Here is an 18,373-nt window from a genome sequence, read left to right on the forward strand (position 1 = left end):
GGGATGAGGAAACAGAGGTTGCTCTGCAAGCGTGGCTGCGCAGCTGCTGCGAGTCCCTGCAATTGAAATGCGTGTTGCTCTGTGGAATTTTCCATCCCAAGTGAATGCTTTCTTTATAATGAACACAAATTCATGAGGGCTGGAGCCGAGGCTGGGTCACGTTGAGCTGAGTGATGATTGCGACCTGCTCGGGTCACAGGTATTAAAGCAATGTCATGGCAAAGACACTGGCCTTTTACCTGAAGCAAGAGAGGGACTTTTGTCCTCCAAGGCTGCTCTGCCCATGGGGCCAGGAACCCTGTTCCCCCCCATCCCCTGCCCCGGGGAGAGAAGGAGTCTAGCTGGCTGAGGAGGTGCCTTATGGGGCCACAACAGCCCCTGGAGGCTTCTGGCCAGCTCATGCTCTGTGCCCAGAGTGTCCACTGTGCTGGGTCCTCTCTGAGAACAGGGCTTTTCCTGGAGCGTCCTTGAGGAAGGGGCCAGGAGGAGGAAGCTCCGGGAGATGCCGGCAGCCGGCTGTGGAGCCAGCGCCTCTGTGTTCCAGGCACTTCTTGGGCACCAGGGATGTCTTGAATGACAAGAAAGACAAGGCCTCTGCCTCCTGGTGCCTGCGTTCTGTCGAGAAGCCAGACAGAAATGAGGCTCAACAAGCAAATGAGAACAACATGAAAAGATGAGACTGAGGCAGCGCTGGTGGCAGGGGAGGGGATGGCCTTTCTGAAGAGGTGACACTTCAGCTGAGAGGGAATGACGAGAAGGCCCAGCTCTCCAGACAGGCTGGGAGCCTCTGAGCTAGAGTCACGTGGGTCACGGTGAGTGCTGGATTTCATGTGGACAATGAGAAACTGGTGACAGATTTTAAGTGATATCCACTGCCACTTTCATAAGATGTTCTGGGGGCTGTGTGGATTGCAGGGACAGGTTTCTGGAAGCAGGGAGGTCACGGGGAGAGGCAGTGGTGATGGGGCTGGTGTGGTGGCTGCAGACTCAGGGAGACGGTCAGATGTATCGGGTGGGCTGAGGGACGGCAGGGACCCAGGAGGCCCTCAGTTGTTTGGCCATCTGGATGGTGGTGGGGCCAGAGCGATGGGTAGGGAAGGCCAGAGATGCCTGTTCGGGCCACAGCAAGTTTACAGTGTCTGTCAGATGTCTGTGGGGGTATCTCAGCAGCAGCTAAAGTCTGGTACAACGCCCCTGCCTCCGAGGAGAGCCGTCTGGTGTTTCCCCGAGCAGGCGGAACCCTGAGCCCTCTGAGCCCTGGCCCTGACGGCTGATCACCATCCACCAGCCCACAAGTCTGACAACGATCGAAAATCCTCATCCTTTCTCACCCTCCACACCTAATCTGCCACCAAGTCCTGTCCTTAGACCGCAGCTCTCCCCTCCACCCGGAGCCAGGCCTGCCCTCCTGCCAGGCTCCGCTCCTCACTGTGACCAGGGGGACCTTCTAAGGTGCAAACCTGAGCATTTAAACATTTTTTTGAGTGGTTTCATTTTTTTTTAATTGAATCATAATGGATTATACACATTTTGGGGATTCAATGTTGACATATGTTGATCAAATTAATATTACTAGTATGTATATTGTTACAAATCATACTTATTCTTTATGCCCCTCGTCCAATCTCTCCCTATCCGCCTCTTTCTCCCCCCTCCCACCACTGATAACCCTAGATTTCTTCTCTCCTTCTGAAAGAGTAACGGTTACTCTGTTGATTTGATGCCTAGATGATCTGTCCAGTGCTGAGAGGTGTGTTCAGGTCCCCCAATATTATCACAGAGCAGATGCTGCTTCTGTCACTCTGGAATGGGCTTTGTGGAGAGAGATGTCCTCTTCTTTTCTTTGGTCTCTACTGGTGACTCTCCTTGTGTCAATGCACTCCAGTGGGTGGTGGACCATCTCCGTGGTGGTTCTGACGTCTGGCCACTTTCACGGCAGGTGGGGTTGCTGTGGTGGCCATGGTGGGCCACACACGTGGAGGTGATTTTTTTGGCATGCTCCTTGGCTCTGGCAGTGTACCTGGTTGTGGTGGGGGGTCCGGTCCCCGGCTTGATGCCCTGGGCCCCCAGGTGGGGCCCCAAGGCACTGGCCGTGTGCCTGGGTGTGGTGGAAACATTAACTTCTTGTTACCTTATTTTTGGATGTTACATGATATACAGCTGTGGTTTTTGATTTATAGAATTTTAAAAAGTAAAAATTGCAACACAATCAAATGCAGAGAGACTCGTATGATGAACCCTTCATGCTGTCACCAGCTTCAGGACCAGCATTATGTACCATGCCATATTATCCTTAAATACTTCAGTATGTGACGCTAAGATATAAGGACCCTTGAAAGCATGACCCCAGGCCGTTACCAACTCTGAAAACGTGGTATTTCCCTCAGCTGCTGGGTCAGAGCTTTCTCTGATTGCCTCATAAGTGACTTGTTTAAAGAAGCAAATGTCTGATCACATGATGAAAAGAACAGTTGTTTTAGAGAATCTAAATGCACATTGGCTTTATTGATATATCTCAAGTTTCTTTCTTTTTTTTTTTTTTTTTGGCGGCTGGCAGGTATGGTTATCCAAACCCTTGACCTTCGAGTTTCTTTTTTATCTTTAAATTCTTCCTCTCTTCTTGTTTTCTTTCTTTCTTGAACTTTATTGGTGAGACAGTCCTTTGACCTGCAGTTTCCCACAGTCCAGGTCGTGCTGTGTCCCCATGGTGCACTGAACATAAGCCTCTGTCCCCTGCATTTGCTTTAAGTTGGTGTTTAGATCTGGAGGCTTGGTCAGGTGCGAGATCTTCCCAGGTGCTGCTGTATGCTTTGATCAGGAGGCACAGATGACTGGTTCTCTTTTGTGATGTTTTAGCCACTGACCATCAGGCCTAGGTTAGGCACTGAAGACCATCAGTGTCAACATGTAACATTCCTTCCTCGTCTTTTAGCTGGAATACTCTGCCTAAAGACAAGCTTCTAACTGTCAGGTTACTTGCAGTACTCTTTGCATAGGAAAGGCAGGATAAGCCCTTGATTCTTTGACTTTGCCAGTTTGCAGAATCATTTGGTGTCCTAGCATCCCCCAAAGATGGCTAATAATTGCTTTACCTCAGTATAATCTCGTGTATTTATCACAAGTGATATGTTTATTCTGTTGCAATTTTTCTTCTCAGTGGTGATTTGTAGAATGGAGAATTTTTGTGACAAGATTTTCAAGCAGTTGTAAATGATGAAGGCCAGGAAAGAGGGTATATTCAGTAAAGTAGGATATATAATCTAGTAACTCAGGTATACCCGCTATGTTACCTAATCCAGAGATTCCCAAACTTTCTCTGTTTACAGAACTGTTAGTTAAGGCTCAATAATTATTTTAAGGGCCCCCTAGGCCAAAAGAAATAACTAACACTTCCATTGATTAAATACGAGGGTACTTCAAAACGTTTGTGGAAAAATAGAATTAAAAGATAAAACAAATCTTTCCATGAATTTTTTGAAGTACCCTTGAAGGTAAACCCAAACAATAAATATTTATGTCCTGGCAACTTATAGAGGGCATTTGGAGCAATAATACACATAAAGAATTTTTTATTTCATTTTTGAGTAGCTGCCATTACCTGCTCATGGATGTGCCTGTTGGGCAGTTCTTAAAACTTGGAATCTGATTGGACCCCGCCACCATCATCTGGTTGTACCATACTGACTTTGACACAGTAATTGCTTTTTTAGTAACTGCCCCAAGGACATCATGGGACAGAGTGAAGCACGATGACATACCAAAACTGTGAACTGCCTCAGGCACAGTGCACAAAGATGTTGAGTAGAAATTAAAAAGGGCCTGGGCAGGCTGGTTAGCTCAGTGGGTTGGAGCACAGTGTTGATGACACAAGGTCAAGGGTTCAGATCTCCTTACCAGACAGCCGCCAAAAAGTAAAAGCCAGTGGCGCCCCATGAGTTCACTGGGTGCCTCTGCAGTCTGGGAACCAGAGCTCTGTGTCCTTCCCTTGTCCCCTCTTGACCTATGGAAGTCCCCCTGCCAGCCCACATGTCATTGTGCCCAGTTAGTCACCACCTCCTTCTCTGCAGCTCTGCAGAGCAGGGTCACTGTCGCACAAAGCCCTACATGGCCTGCGCTGCCACAGGGGCTCCTTTGAGGCCACTTGTTCGGCCATGGTGCTCACAGGATTTTCTCTTCATCCTTTGATTTCAGCCACATCAGAGAGCACGACCTGGCTCAGACTCCAGTAACCCGTTGTCCTGTGCTGTTCCTTCCCTGTACCTGTGACAGGTTTAATTTAACCAGAGGGGGCTGCAGACCCTCAGGGTTGATGTGGAAATGGCTCCCCCAATCCAAGATGGTGGCTGGCTTTTCTCACTGTGGCCATTGGCTGTTGGCCCCTATTTCTCTGTCGATGGGACTCTGGAAACTGCCTGAAGTGCTGGGCTTCCTCCTCTGTCCCAGCACCCTTTCCTGCATCTCTGTGGGAGGAGTGTTCCCTGCTCCCCTCCACTGAGGTTGGGCTTGGCCCTCTGGCTTGCTGAGGCCACAGAATGTGGGCAGAAGTGACCACGTGAAGATTCCCAGCCTGGGTCTCACGGGGCACCACATATCCTGTTCGCCCCCCTGCCCTGGGAGCTTCCACCTCCCACTCTGGTGGAAGAGCACACCAGGGGGCTGTGGTCCCTCTAGCCCAGTCTGAGAGCAAGGCCCAGGGAGTGGAGCCAGCCGACCATGGAGCTGACAGCGGAGATCAACTGCCTGAGGTGGCCTGTCACATGGAAGAGGTCAGTGAAGGAAAGGAGGGCATGATGGAGACACAAGCCCTAAGAGCTGCTGTCCTTGGAGACAGGGTGACTTGCTAAGAGGTGAAATGATTCTTCGGTGGAACAGTGTTATGTCAGCTGATCTGAAAGCCTCAGGGGAAGGCAGTGAAGGTGTCTCCCCATTTGATGGGTGAGGACATGGAGGTTCCAGATGGTGTGTCCGCACGGCCCCGGGTCTCCTACTCCAGGCCAGACCCTGCCTCCTTTCTGTGAGTGAGGCCTGAGCTCCTACCTTCCCCCTGGTGCGCAGAGGGAGGTGGGCGGGGCCTGTACCCAGGGGGTGGGGGATGGGGTGGGGGGGACATCCCAAGATCAGACAGGGCAGCATGTGGCAAAGAGCAGCGAGGGGATGATAGACTAGACGTGTGCCCTTGTCCACGTGTGCTGATGAGGTACCCGTGGTGATGGGCCGGGCAACCACAGTGACCATGCTGTGCCAACTGCAACTGTGTCCCCTGTGTCCGGCGGCCTCTCTGGAGGACATTGGCTGTTCTCTGGGTTCCCTCCCCTCCCGGCAATAGATCTCGGTCATATGTGTGTCCAGGAAAGAAAAATGCCACTGAGGGCCGAGCGCCTATGCTGAACAAACACTCCAACAGTCTTGCCTGGTGTTTGGGGACCAGATTTTGACACACTTGAGGCTGCCGCAGCCTCAGGGATGGAAAACGGGGAAGAATCGGCACAGACACCTCTGAAAAATCCTGTGACAGGGCTTCTGGAAGCTGTGGGGCAGGCTATGTGATTCCATCCTGTAGATGCTGTGTCGTGGGGCAGATGACAGCCAGGGCCAGCCAGGGCCGTCTGTCACATGTCCTTATTAAGGGGGACTCTGGTTTTGATGAAGTTGCTTTACCTTCTTACTGCTTTTAACCCCATTGGGTCTACCTTCTGCTTCGTGGCCAGCTGCCCAGATCTGTGGCACTTTCCTCACTTTGACCTAGGCTCTGCTGACTCCTGCCTGCGAGGCCACCCCGTTTCCCGTCCTCCAGCCTCCCACAGCCCCCGCCTAAGGTTCTCATGCCTGGGTCCTGCCTCGGTTCCGGCCAGGCCCTGCAGGCCCTTCCTTCCCCCTGGGCAGAGCCCCTTGGGATGGGGTGGTAGGGGCTCTGAATGTTGACTTATATGGCAACAAAAGACTCTGCAGATGTGATTAGGTGAAGGGTGGTGAGCTGGGGGCACTACCTTAAATTGTCTGGGAGGACTGTAATGCAGTCACTTGTATGAGTTCATGGAAAACTTCAAAAAGTCCATGGAAAGACTTGTATTTTAATTCTCTCTTTCACAGACTTTCTGAAGTGCCCTGGTATATTTTTATAGGAGGGAGGCAGAGGGAGAATTAACACAGAAGAGGTGGCCACATGACCACGGAGGCAGACTGGAATGCTGCGGCCACAAGCCCAGGAACACCATGGCTGGCACCACCAGCAGCTGGGAGACATAAGAAAGGACCATCCCCCTTCCCCCCCACCACCCCGGAGCCGCTGAGGGAGTGCGCCCTGTGGCACCTTGATTTGGGGAATCTGGCCTCTAGAACTGTGGAAGGATCCATTTCTATTGTTTTAAGCCACCAAATTTGTGGTCATTTGTTACAGCAGCCTCAGGAAACGAATACGAATGGGAAAGTCAAGGATTCCAGAAAGAAATGTGTGGACCCGAGGCCTGGCATAGCCTTTAGCAGCTGCCCTGTCCTCAGGACCCGGCCACTCGGGGTTCCCTGGGACTGAACATACAGCCTCTCCTCCACCTGGGGTGGGATGGGAGAGCCACACCTGTTAAGGACATGGGTGCCTTTGGCCCGGTTATTATTAGTTGTTTAAAACCAAGGACAAACATGATTATCAGGTGCTATTTTTACAGCAGCAACAAACCTGTGCCTGTGGAAAAAAATGTGCCAGCACCCACCTGCGTGGGAAAGCCACACTGGCAGCACCTTTGTCCTATGCGCTCAGGTGTTGGGTACGCACGTGCTCTGGAAGGTCACAGCTGCCTGAACCTTTAAAACCCTGGCAGGATGCACATTCCTGTGTGGAGACTCTGAGCCCAGCAGCACCGCAAGGGCCTCAGAGCTGCGTTTCTTCAGAGACCACCCTTCACAACTAAGCAGCACAAGGAGAAATTGTTATCAGAGTATTTCGGACTCTTGGCAAGATTCCCATCATCTACATAGACATCACCAGGTGAGCGCCAGGCCCGGAGGTCCCTCAGAGTCCCTCCAGGTGACCAGCCGGTCCCAGAGCAGGGAGGACGGCTATGTCCCACCAACAGAGCACAGGTCTCCTCAGGCATATAGGCCTGGCTGCCTCTGGCTGGTGTCTCTCACACGAGTGAGGACATGGGGGTCCTCTACTTGGCACTGAGTGTCTGGCTCTGAATACTGTGGCAGGAGGGTTTCGAGGGTGTGACAGTGTATTTATATACTGGTTTTCGTCCATGGTTCCTGGCTCACGCTACTCTCTGACCTTCTGCTCTCCTTTCCCCTGCTCCTCCTCCTTGAGGCAGGGAATTCTCTGACCTACTTTGGCTGATTGTAGGTCACAAGACCCCCATTTCAGGAGGGTCCCTGCCCCATGCCTGGGAGGAAGGAATGCTGCACAGAGAGGCCAAGAAGAACCTGAGCAGACAGGCCTTGCTGAGTTTCCTCACGCAGGCTGTTGGTGTTAGATCAGACCCTTTCTGTCCTGTCACATTTCTACATGGTTGTCCTCGCTTCAGTCATGGCCATGTCTTGAAGCTTCCTGGAAGGTGGTGCCCCAGGGAGGGTGTGGAAGCTCCGTGCCCCTTCCCCATACCTCACCCCATGAGTCTCTTCATCTGTGTCCTTAGTAATATCCTTTATAATACACTGGTAAGCATCTTTCCCTGAGTTCTGTGAGCCCTCCTAGCAAATTGAACCCAAAGGGAGTTGTGGGAACCCCAATTTATAGCCAGTTGGTCAGAAGCACAGGTAAAACCACCTGGAGCTTGCGACTGGCATTAGAAGCGATGGGGAGGGCCGGCCTGTGGCTCACTCGGCAGAGTGCGGTGCTGATAACACCAAGGCCACGGGTTCGGATCCTATATAGGGGTGGCTGGTTAGCTCACTGGTTGAGCGTGGTGCTGACAACACCAAGTCAAGGGGTTGAGATCCCCTTACCGGTCATCTTTTTAAAAAAAAAAAAAAAAAAAAAAAAAAAAGCGATGGGGGTTGGGGGCAGTCTTGGGGCCTGAGCCCTCAGCCTGTGGGATCTGACGCTATCTCCAGGTAGACAATGTAAGAATTGAATTGGAGGACACGCAGCTGGTGTCCGTGGCAGAACTGCTGGCTTTGTTGCTGGAGAGAAAGACCCACACGTTGGTCACAAAGTCAGAAGTCTGCTGCGTTGGTGGTTGCTGCTAATGAGAACAGAGGAAAAGGTAGTTTCAGTTCTTCCCGTTGATCAGCTGGTTTCCCCAAGTTCCAGCACAGCCCATGAAGACATCTCATCTGCCCAGCCGGTCTCTGGGGGGCTAGGGTGAGGGTGACAGGGCGCTGCTGTCTTGCCCCATGTCCCTGTGACTCTCACCTCCAGGATGAGGGACTTGAGGCTGATGGGGGTGCTGCTTACCCTGGCCGGGCTGCTGCAAGTGGCCTTGGGCCTGAGCATCGCAGCCTTCAACATCCAGACTTTTGGGGTGACAAAGATGTCCAATGCCACCCTCTCCAACTACATTGTGCAAGTAAGTCCAGGGTGGCCTATCCTGGAGGGCAGAGGAAGCCTGGGGGTGGGCATTGAGTGCCTCTGGTCTCAGCCCTCATCCGTCAGGGCCAGCCCAGGTTCTCTTCACTGCCACGTGGGCAGCAGGAATCCAAGCAGGAGCACAGGCCTGCGGCATAACTGTGCCAGCAGCGCCCACTCTCTGGCCAGGTCCTGGGAACCTTGGCCCTGCTCAGTTCTACTGTGGTCCCACCCCCAGATTCTGAGCCACTACGACATCGCCCTTGTCCAAGAGGTCAGAGACAGCCAGCTGACAGCTGTGGGGAAGCTGCTGGACGAACTCAATCAGTGCGTGTGCAGGGCCCTGGGGATAGTGTCATGGGCGGAGCCTACTGTCAGCAGCCAGAGGGGCCCCTCTGTGAGCCCCTGACCCGGACCTTTTGTTTCCTCTGCCCAGGGCTGCACCAAACACCTATCACTATGTGGTCAGTGAGCCACTGGGCCGCAACAGCTACAAGGAGCGCTACCTCTTTGTGTACAGGTAAAGCCTGGGCTGACCTGGCCATGACCACAGGGCCCCAGCCACAGGAGAGAGGCCTGTGTCTGCACCTCCAGTGGCACCAGTAGAAGGCTGGGGTGGTCTAGAGTACCCAGTTAGTCCCTCCCTCACCCAGGAGGACCCCAGCAGAGCAGAGGTAGCAATTTGTCCTACAGGGCAAGAATCCAAAGCCTCAGAGCAGGGTCTGGGTTGGAGACAAACCACCCCAAGGGTTGACCAGGGTGGCTGGCCCCAGGTCTCTCCCATAGCCTGTGGAAAGGCAGGAGATCATGGGTGGGCTGGGGCCCAAGGCCGGTGGGTCCCATGGTGCCCGAGCACAGACCCACCCCTCCTGCTGCCCAGCCAGCGAGGCACAGGGAGCAGGCCAGGTGGGGGCAGCTCCCCAGCCCAGGTTCACCACCTCCGGTTGGCTCCCCCAGGCCTGACCAGGTGTCCGTGCTGGACAGCTACTACTACGATGATGGCTGTGAGCCCTGTGGGAACGACACCTTCAGCCGAGAACCGGCCGTGGTCAAGTTCTCCTCCCCGTTCACGCGTGAGTGCTGCTGCCTGCCTGGGCCCACGTGGCGGTGCTGCCCCCGTGCTCCTCTGCGGGGTGTGCTGTCCCCAGCCGCCAGGGCTTTGGTTTCCATTCAAATTGCTTAGGAAAATGCCCTTCGTCCCTGCCTGACGGCACAGCTGGGCCTGGGTTGTCCCCAACACACAAACAGAAGAGCTGTGTCTCCTCAGAGGTCAGCGAGTTTGCCATAGTGCCCCTGCATGCAGCCCCCTCTGATGCGGTGGCTGAGATCGATGCTCTCTATGACGTCTACCTGGACGTCCAGCAGAAGTGGGACATGGAGGTGAGGCCCTCCCAGGGACAGTGGGTTCCCGCAGCACCATCAGTTCCTGGGCCAACAGGCACGGGTCTCCTGGCAGGACGTCATACTGATGGGTGACTTCAATGCTGGCTGCAGCTACGTGACCTCCTCCCAGTGGTCCTCCATCCGCCTGCGCACCAACCCCGCTTTCCAGTGGCTGATTCCTGACACCGCTGACACTACGGTTTCGTCCACGCACTGTGCCTATGACAGGTGAGCAAGCCTGAGTGCCCAGGCTCAGGGTGATGTGGGGGGTGCCTCCAGCACAGCCTTGAGGTGTAGCTCCAGCTTCAGAACCCATCACCAAGACCTCCCTACCCCTCGTCCTCCTGGGCTGTAGTCAATCCACTTGGGAAATGGAATAAAAAGAGCACGTGTCTTAGAGTTTGGGAAAAGCCCGTTTAGGGATAAAAGGTGCAGCAACACCGTGGCTTCTCCAGTAGTGGTAGTTGTTCTCTCCTGAAGGGCTGCAGGGCCAGGACAGAGGGAATCTCTCTCCTGTCTCCACACACTGCAGGATTGTCGTTGCTGGAGCTCTGCTGCAAGGTGCTGTTGTCACCGACTCGGCCACTCCCTTCAACTTCCAGGCTGCATATGGACTGAGTGACCAAATGGTGTGTGTCCTTCCTTTACAGGTGTTGGTTCAAACAGGGGACCAGGACTCTGGAGCTTAGTGAGATCTGGGCCCCTGGGCTTTCGGGCAGGCCACAGCCTGGACGCCCCACAGCCTAGGTTCAAGGCCTGACACTGCCAGCCTCAGGGATTTACCAGTGTTGGCCTCCCCACACCCTTCCCTCCCTCAGGCTGCTTCTACCGTGGCCCTGCGCTTGCTCACATTTCCCTGCAGGCCCAAGCCATCAGTGACCACTACCCGGTGGAGGTGATGCTGCAGACGGCCTGACGCAAACAGCACAGTGACCTTGCCCCATGGTAGGTGCTATCACAGGGGCCTGTACAAATGTGGCTCCAAGCACAGTGCCCGTGCCCCCTCCTCACCCAACCACCAGGGCAGGAAGAGCTTCAGGAAGAGACCTGAAGACAGCTACTTCGTGTGACCCTCACTGCCAGCAGCTGCACAGTGCCAGCGTGGGCTGTGTCACTCAGCACCCTCCCTTCTCAGAGCCTGGACAAAAGGCCTAACACATAGCTTAAGAAGTCCCTTTTAATTTAGGTAAATAAAGCTCAGGCAGGTGGTCTTCAACTCTGGGGTCCAGTTCTTGCTCCCTGCCATCAGCGCCTCTCCAGGGCCTTGGCGAGCAGGTCATTCAGGCGGCCCACCATCTGCCTGGGGTCATCCACGAGGCCAGCCGCTATCATGGCATTCTCATAGATCTGAAGGGTAGGGGTAGAAACTGTTAGCAAAACGCAGAGAGAAGGAGAGAGAGCTTCTCCTTTAAACATAGGATGTTAGAGGAAACGGTCTGCTCATCTCACTCACCTGGTCAGCCAGTAGCTGGGCCAGGTCGGGCTCACTCTCCCTCAGCTGATGGAGCTTCTTGATCAGCGTGTGCCTGCAACACAGAAACAGCCAGAAAAGTCAGCTTGGGCCTAGGTGCCACCACCCAGCACAGGGGCCTCCACCTTCCAGTCACCACTCAGGCACTGGGATTAGTAGAACATCTTAAGTGCAATAGGTCTGTCCAGTATTAAATAAGATATATAAAAATGAGATGTAAATGATCATTTACAGATAATGTGATTATAAGAAGGTACTTCAAAAAGTTCATGGAAAAATAGAATTGAAAGATGACACGAATCTTTCCATGAACTTTAAGACCCCTCGTACACCAGAAAACCCAAGAGAATCAGTTAAGAGTTTCAATATTCTGGCAGCTGCCAAAAAAAATGTTTCAATATTAGAGAATACAACAAGGTGGCCAAGAACCTAAATTAAACACCATAAAGAGACAAAAAAGAGCTTAATATATGAAGACTTGTGCTGGTTCTTGGATAACAGATCATAAATACAAGTAAAATGTTCCCAAATTAATCCATAAATTTCATATGGTTCCTTTATATATTAAAATTTTTCTTTTGTACCTAAACAATCTAATATGAAACTCATACCAAAAAATAAACATAGAAGAATAGCCAAGAAAAGAGGGGGGAAGAAGTCCCAGATGTTGAAACATATTATAAAGCTCTGGAATTAAGACAGTTCAGTTCTGGGAAGTGAGAAGCCAAACAGCTCAGCACAACGTGGTGAAAAACACATTAATAAGCCCCAATACAAATGGAAATTTAGTATCGGACAAGGACAGCATTTCACAGAAGAATGAGAAGACAGATTTCTCAGTCGACAGTATTAGGATAACTGGTCAGCCATCCAGAAAACAAACTGGAATCCTACCTTATTCCTTAGACTAAATTCCAGTGGGATCAAACATTAAATGTAAAAATTAAAAGCATAATACTAGAAGAAAACATGAAAGAAATGTTTTATAATCTGAAAGGGGAAAGCCTTTCCAAGCAAAATACAAACCCAGAAGCCAAAAAGAAAAGAATGATAAATTTAGCTACATAAAAATTTTCTGGGGTTGGCTGGTTAGCTCAGTTGGTTAGAGCAGGGTATGGATAACACCAAGGTCCGAGGTTCAATCTCTGTTACTGGCCTGCTGCCAAAAAAAAAATATTTTCTGCAGAGGAAAAAATATACAGTGTTCAACCTCACTCATAAGAAAACTGAGGGAAAGAACTCACTTGCTAAATAAAAGGTTTGTGGGAAAGCTAAGTGGTTAAGCCTTCTCGGTAAAGGCAAAGACAGGCAATCAGAACAGACACACGTGCGTGTGGACACCTGACACTAGACAATACAGAAGGCAACATGGATCACCGGAGGGAGAATCTATTTATACAATAACGGGGTGGGGACAATTGGGTTTTCTTAAGAGTAAGATGAAATTGCACCTCCCCCCATAGAACTAAATACAGATGGATTAAAACCAACATGAAAGCCCAAAACCATATAGGTTTTAGAAAGAAATGCAGGAGAATAAATTCATGACATCGGTGACAGAGAAAGATTTCTTAAACAAGACCCAAAATGCATCTAACAGATTGATAGATTTGATTATATTAAAATTAGGAACTTCTCATTAAAAGAGGCCTTAGGGCAGGAGAAAGGACAGAGTAGGAAAAGACATTTGCAACTGATAAAGGACATGTGAAGAACTATGAATCAATAGAAAATCCAGCAGAAAAAAAGACATGTCTGCCAGAGAGCCAAGCCCGAGGCCAGTACACGTATGAAAATGGACTCAGCCTTGTCAGCCATCAAGAACCTGGGGGTTCTCAGATCTGCTGGGAGGTGGGGAAGGGCCACATCCTCACTCTGGAAGTAGCCAGCACTGCCTGGGCCCGTGAGGACGTACAGCAGTGTCACTGATGGTGTACACCTTGGAGAAACCCACCGTGCACCAGACATGTGGACAAGAACCTTGTTCCTAGTAGCTCCAAACTACAAACTACCCACTGCCAGTCAGAACAGACGGCTGAATGAACTGTGCTAAGGGCAGTGGAACAATGAATACCATTCAGCTATGAAAACAAACACAACACAGCCACCCTGCTGTGGATTCAATGTTCCCCCCCCAAAACTCACATTGAAGCTTGATCCCCAGTGTGGCAGTGTTGAGAGGTGGGGCGTTTAGGAGGTGACTGGATCACGTATTAATGGCTTAAAGGGTTACTGTAAGAGTGGAACTGGTGGCTTTATAAGAGGAAGGGAGACCTGAGCAAGCACGCTCCTGCCCCCTCGCCATTTGACGCCCTGAGCCACCTCGGAACTGCAGAGTCCCCACCAGGAAGAAGGCCCTCACCAGATGCGCCCCTTCAACCTTGGGCTTCTCAACCTCCAGAATAGTAAGAAATAAATGTCTTTTCTTTATAAATTACCCAGTTTCAGGTATTCTGTTACAGGCAATAAAAAACAGGCTAAGACAAGTCCTCAGCACAGATGGTCTCTCACTTGCCAAGTGAAAAACGTGCCACTGCAAAAAGAACACACGCCTCGACCCATTCCCATAACACCCAAAACGGGACTTGTTTAAGGCTAGCACACAGCCAGCAAAACCATACAGCAGAGTGCGGGGTGATCAATCACCATAAGTTGGGTCTGAGGCTAACCTCTGAGGACAGAATACTAGTGGGGAAATGTGGGGAGACTCAGGGAGGTGTCTTGCGGCCAGTAAGGTTGAGTTTTAATAAACTTCACGTGGGTCCAGTTTAAAGTTAAACCTCATACATATTAATTCCATGGGGGTTCTCTTCATAAATCCTCATCCCACTGTACGTAAGCTAAAAGCACTTTCCTCAGATGTTATATTCCTCAGTGAAGGAAGAACACCTCTCGCACACAACTTTTGAGACCCCTGGCAGGTCGGAGCAGGAACTGTCCAGCACCCAGGCCTCACCGGGGGTTGATCTCCAGCGTGGGCTGCAGGAGCTGTGCACGCTCCTCCTGGGTCCGGGCCAGCTGCTGCATGCGCAGGAAGTGCCGGGCGGCCCCCATCTCCAGCACGGTGACCATGGCAGGGTGGGTGTCCAGTCGAAGAGTCACCTGCAAGCAGCCGGGGCCTGGGGTGAGAGGGGCAGGAGATGGGAGGGGCCTGGGGTGGGGTGGAGAGGGCAGGGGTAGGGGGATGGGAGCCTGGGGTTGGCAGGGTCTTCAGAGGGATGGTGAGGTGGAGAAGACAGGGTCCCAGGGAGAGGCCTTCATGGCCCTGGGCCTGTGATGCTCCCTTGCTCCCAGTCATCCGCTGATGGGAGGGGCCTGAACTGCTGCCCCACAGGAAACTGCTGAAGCCTGGGTGGGACTCCATCCTCCTCCCCAACGCCACCAGTTTCTAGCGTCTCAGCCAGCTGTGAAGGTCTACCTTGTCTGGCGCTGTTTTCATCTGGTCCTCCACAGGTCCCTGCCAAGTCTACACTCAGATCCCCAGTGCTAGCCACAGGGCCTGCCTCAAGGCAGGTCTCTCTCTGAATGCCTGAGCCCTGTGCAGCCTTCACTCTCCCCGCTGCACAGGGACTCTTCCACCTTCATGTATCACCAAATCTGCCTTGTCTCGCAGAGCGTCCAGCTCCTAGGAGCTGCTGCCTTCCCCTCCGCCCACCCACGGGCTCGGGCCTCCCGACCCAAGGCCAGAGAATCTGCTGGCCCAGCTGCAATCACTATATCCCAGGTTCCCTGTGCCCAGCTCTGGTTCAAGTCCAGGCTCCATGGTCAGGCTGTGTGACCCTGGGAAGTTCCTGTGCCTTGTTTCCTCACCACAGACTGGCCCGTAGGTGACCTGGGGCCTCATGAGCAGGGACAGGGCATCGCTGTGGAAGGACATTCCGACATGGAAACCTGTCTGCCTGGCTTGCCTCTGACTGCTGCCCACCTGGGACTCCTCCTCGTGTGCCCTCTGCTGTCTCCGGGCCCTGCCTGAGCCCACCCTCCTCTAGGCTTGGCCGCCCACCCTGCACACCTGCCTCTCCCTTGGGGCCACTCCTGGACATGTCCCTGAGCCAGCAACCCTGCACAGGACACCCTTCTCTGCTGGCATGTCTTTTTTTCCCAGCTCAGAGCCCACCGAGAACCTCCCACCAAGAACCCATATGAGAGGGTAAGCTCTCTGAGGCTGGGGGCACATCTCTTCTTTGGATCCCGCATGTCTTCAGCCACTGCAGCCCCTACAGAGTCTGGACCAGGATGGCCCCAGGACAGCCCGCTGGGGATCCTTCTCTGCTTCTATCGACTAGCCAGGCCCTCAACTGCTCAGGCTGTTCCTACCTGCTCTGCAACATGGGGATATGGGGACGAGACCTGTCTTTCCCACCTCAGCAGCAAAGCTAGGCAACCCGTGACTGCACACATGTGCAGGAACAGGGACACATGGCCACACACGGTTGCAGGAGCAGACACCCGCATAGTCTCTACCTCCTCTACCACTGCTCGACTGATGCACACCAGGCCAGTAACCCAGGGCTGGCAAGTTGGCAGCTGGTTGGTAGCACTGAGGGCCACGGTGGCCAATGATGGCCTGTCCCAGGAAGGTCTCACCTTCACGTTGGCAACGCGTGACCCCAGGGCGTTTCTCATCCAGGCCATCAGCTCCTCTGTCTCCTTCTCAGACAGGCACTCGCCGGCTACAGGAGAGCAGATGTGAGCGACTCAGGGGCTTCTCCACAGCCCCAGCTCGAGGGGCCAAAAAAGTCAGCCTAGTGGCTCTCCCCGCCCCTTCCACCTGCCAGGACAGACACAGAAGCCACCAAAATGCCTTTCATCTAAAATTAACACCTTAGGAGGATACGCTGGGTTGCCTGAGGCCCATGCAATTTTGTTAGGGCTTTTATTTTTACATATTTTTTTTGGTGGCTGGCTGGTCTGGGGATCCAAACCCATGTGCTCTAACCAACTGAGCTAAACGGACAGCCCCCAAGTTAGGGCTTTTTAAAAAAAAGACAATTGCAACTCTGGTAGGCAGCCTGGTCAACTGCGGAATAGTGCTGTGGAAGGAGCACTGGAGAGACCTCCGGGATCTAAACAGGGAGACATTTTGCATTAACCGTTAAGATGTTCCCAACAGCTTCTTTCACAGCTGGTGATCCCAGATCCAAGTGAGAAAGAACCCCATGTAAAGCCACTGCTGCAACACAGGAGAGGCCCTGTAGCAAGTGAGCGTCAGCCCCTGGCCCCGCCTGGCTTCAACTGCACCCCAGGCCAGGCTGCCACAGACTGGCCCTGTGCCCCGGAGAGCAGGAAGGGAGCCGACCTGGGGACCCGTCCTCAAACTTCTCCTCCTTGTAGTGATCAACGACGATGTCCGTCTCCACAGAGATCAGCTTCTTCTTGTCAAACTCACGAAGGTGCAGCAGGGTCAGCTCGTCAAACTGCTCATAGCAGAACAGAACCTGTGGGCATCCCAGGAGGTCTCCATCAGCCCAGGGAGGTCTCCACCCGTGAAGGATAGGACATAGGAGATGACAGGGCTACAGAAGCCACACGGTGACTCATAGGGGATGCCAGGGTTCCTGGATCTTACTAATATGGTTAGCTCATCAGATGGTTCTGAGGGTGGCCCTGGCTTGGCACTGGAAACACTCTGTTTAGGAAGAAGCCATGTGTGCCCTCCTAGGGAGCCCAGAGCCCTGACCCATGCTGCACGGCCCTCCTGGTGGTGGCATGTCCGGCCACCTTCCACTAAGCACAGCGCTGAGCAGCTCAGGGTCCTCCCTTGGACCCTGCCCGTGCCCCGCCCTGGTTCCATTGGTGAGCTGAGCACAGGGAGGCCTGGCCAGGCCTGCGCTCACCCACCTCCATGTGCTTCTGCTTCATGGCTTCGTAGTAGGGTGAGTGCTCAGCCAGGTGGCGGCTGGGGGCGCACAAGTAATAGATGTTGCGGGTGCCGGCCTGCATGCGACCCGCATAGTCTGTGAGGCTGGTCAGCTGCCCGGCGGGCAATGCCGAGGACTCGTAGCGCAGCAACTTTGCTATGTCCTCCTAGAGACAGACAGAAGGCAGGTCACTGCTCGGAGCGCCAGCCGGCCAACTGGGCACAGACCCACTGGAATCTGTGCAGCCCAGCTCTTTGGGCTGGCTCCAGCCCCTGGAGGCTGTGGTGGTCTCTTCAGCAGAGTCCGAGACAGGCCTTGCTCTGCTCATGAAGTCCCACCTCCAGAGGATGGGGAGTCGGATAGTACCTTCTACCCCAGGTGGCCCAGGGCCTCCTGTAGGGAGAGCCGCACACACTGCATCCGGGGAGAGGCCAGGCCCCATCCATGGCAGACCCTGCTCCTAGACCCAGCGTCTTCCCTGTGTCCTCAGTACAGACCCTGCCCCTGGTGGACACGTGTGCAGGGATGTGGAATCCACATCTCCCAGCTTCCTCACAGCCAACTGTGGTGGGTGACTGGCTGTGGCCAGTGGTGTATAAGTGAAAACGGGATTTGGAAAAGGGGCTCCTCCTCCTCCCTGTCAGCTGAATGCAAATGTGACCGCTGGTGCCCACCTGGGCTCAGTGGGGATGCGTGGGAAGGATGCAGGAGCGGCAGCAAGCTGGGGGCCTGGTCCCTGATGCCTACAGCCCGGACACTGCATTATCCAAGCCACTGTCACCTGGGATGATCACAGGCACAGAAGAGTGGTGCGGAGTGCAGGAACGTGAGGACTGGCCACGAGGGCACCCAGAGATAGGTCTGAGCGAGGTGCTATGACTGGGACTCAAGGTTGACAAAAGCAGACACAGAGAGGGAAGAACCAGGGTCTGGAAACCACCCAGCAAGGCCCATCTACCTCCAGATGCGAGGACCTGCACACGTGCACATGCGACACGGCCCCCACTGATGGACACAGACACGTGCAACAAGTGGGTGTTTACAGAGCACTCGGACAAGTCTCTGGCCCTCAGTGAAGACAACCTAGTGCCGTAATTAAAAAGACCAGCCAGAATGAACGGAGAGTCCAGCAGGCATAAGCTGCTGGAGTCTGTGGGC

At 53.3% G+C, this 18,373-nt stretch overlaps 2 protein-coding genes across 2 annotated transcripts in view; one reads left to right on the forward strand and one right to left on the reverse strand.

Moving 5' to 3' along the window:
- The first annotated feature begins 8,354 nt into the window (after positions 1 to 8,354).
- DNASE1 (deoxyribonuclease 1) lies at positions 8,355 to 10,799 on the forward strand. The gene is made up of 8 exons (XM_063100953.1): positions 8,355 to 8,501; positions 8,739 to 8,827; positions 8,937 to 9,020; positions 9,458 to 9,573; positions 9,768 to 9,880; positions 9,957 to 10,111; positions 10,416 to 10,512; positions 10,746 to 10,799. Exons 1-8 carry the CDS (start codon positions 8,355 to 8,357, stop codon positions 10,797 to 10,799), a joined length of 855 nt encoding a protein of 284 aa, XP_062957023.1.
- Positions 10,800 to 11,042: 243 nt separating this feature from the next.
- TRAP1 (TNF receptor associated protein 1) overlaps positions 11,043 to 18,373 on the reverse strand; it is a 55,670-nt gene continuing 48,339 nt past the window's right edge. The window contains exons 13-18 of the mRNA XM_063099446.1: positions 17,196 to 17,381; positions 16,654 to 16,792; positions 15,942 to 16,027; positions 14,311 to 14,456; positions 11,337 to 11,409; positions 11,043 to 11,230 (exon numbers count right to left, since the gene is read on the reverse strand). Coding sequence (XP_062955516.1) covers positions 11,129 to 11,230; positions 11,337 to 11,409; positions 14,311 to 14,456; positions 15,942 to 16,027; positions 16,654 to 16,792; positions 17,196 to 17,381 — 732 coding nt within the window. The 3' untranslated portion in view covers positions 11,043 to 11,128. The remainder of the gene's footprint in view (positions 11,231 to 11,336; positions 11,410 to 14,310; positions 14,457 to 15,941; positions 16,028 to 16,653; positions 16,793 to 17,195; positions 17,382 to 18,373) is intronic.

The sequence above is a fragment of the Cynocephalus volans genome, chromosome 6, assembly GCF_027409185.1.
Source record: "Cynocephalus volans isolate mCynVol1 chromosome 6, mCynVol1.pri, whole genome shotgun sequence".
Taxonomy (NCBI): Eukaryota; Metazoa; Chordata; class Mammalia; order Dermoptera; family Cynocephalidae; genus Cynocephalus; species Cynocephalus volans.

Excerpts from the sequence above, each read along its gene's own strand:
- DNASE1 (XM_063100953.1), top strand. The coding sequence starts at position 8,355 with ATGAGGGACTTGAGGCTGATGGGGGTGCTGCTTACCCTGGCCGGGCTG. Across the intron at positions 10,112-10,415 it reads ACGCACTGTGCCTATGACAG|GATTGTCGTTGCTGGAGCTC; the intron begins GTGAGCAAGCCT and ends CACACACTGCAG. Across the intron at positions 10,513-10,745 it reads ATGGACTGAGTGACCAAATG|GCCCAAGCCATCAGTGACCA; the intron begins GTGTGTGTCCTT and ends ATTTCCCTGCAG.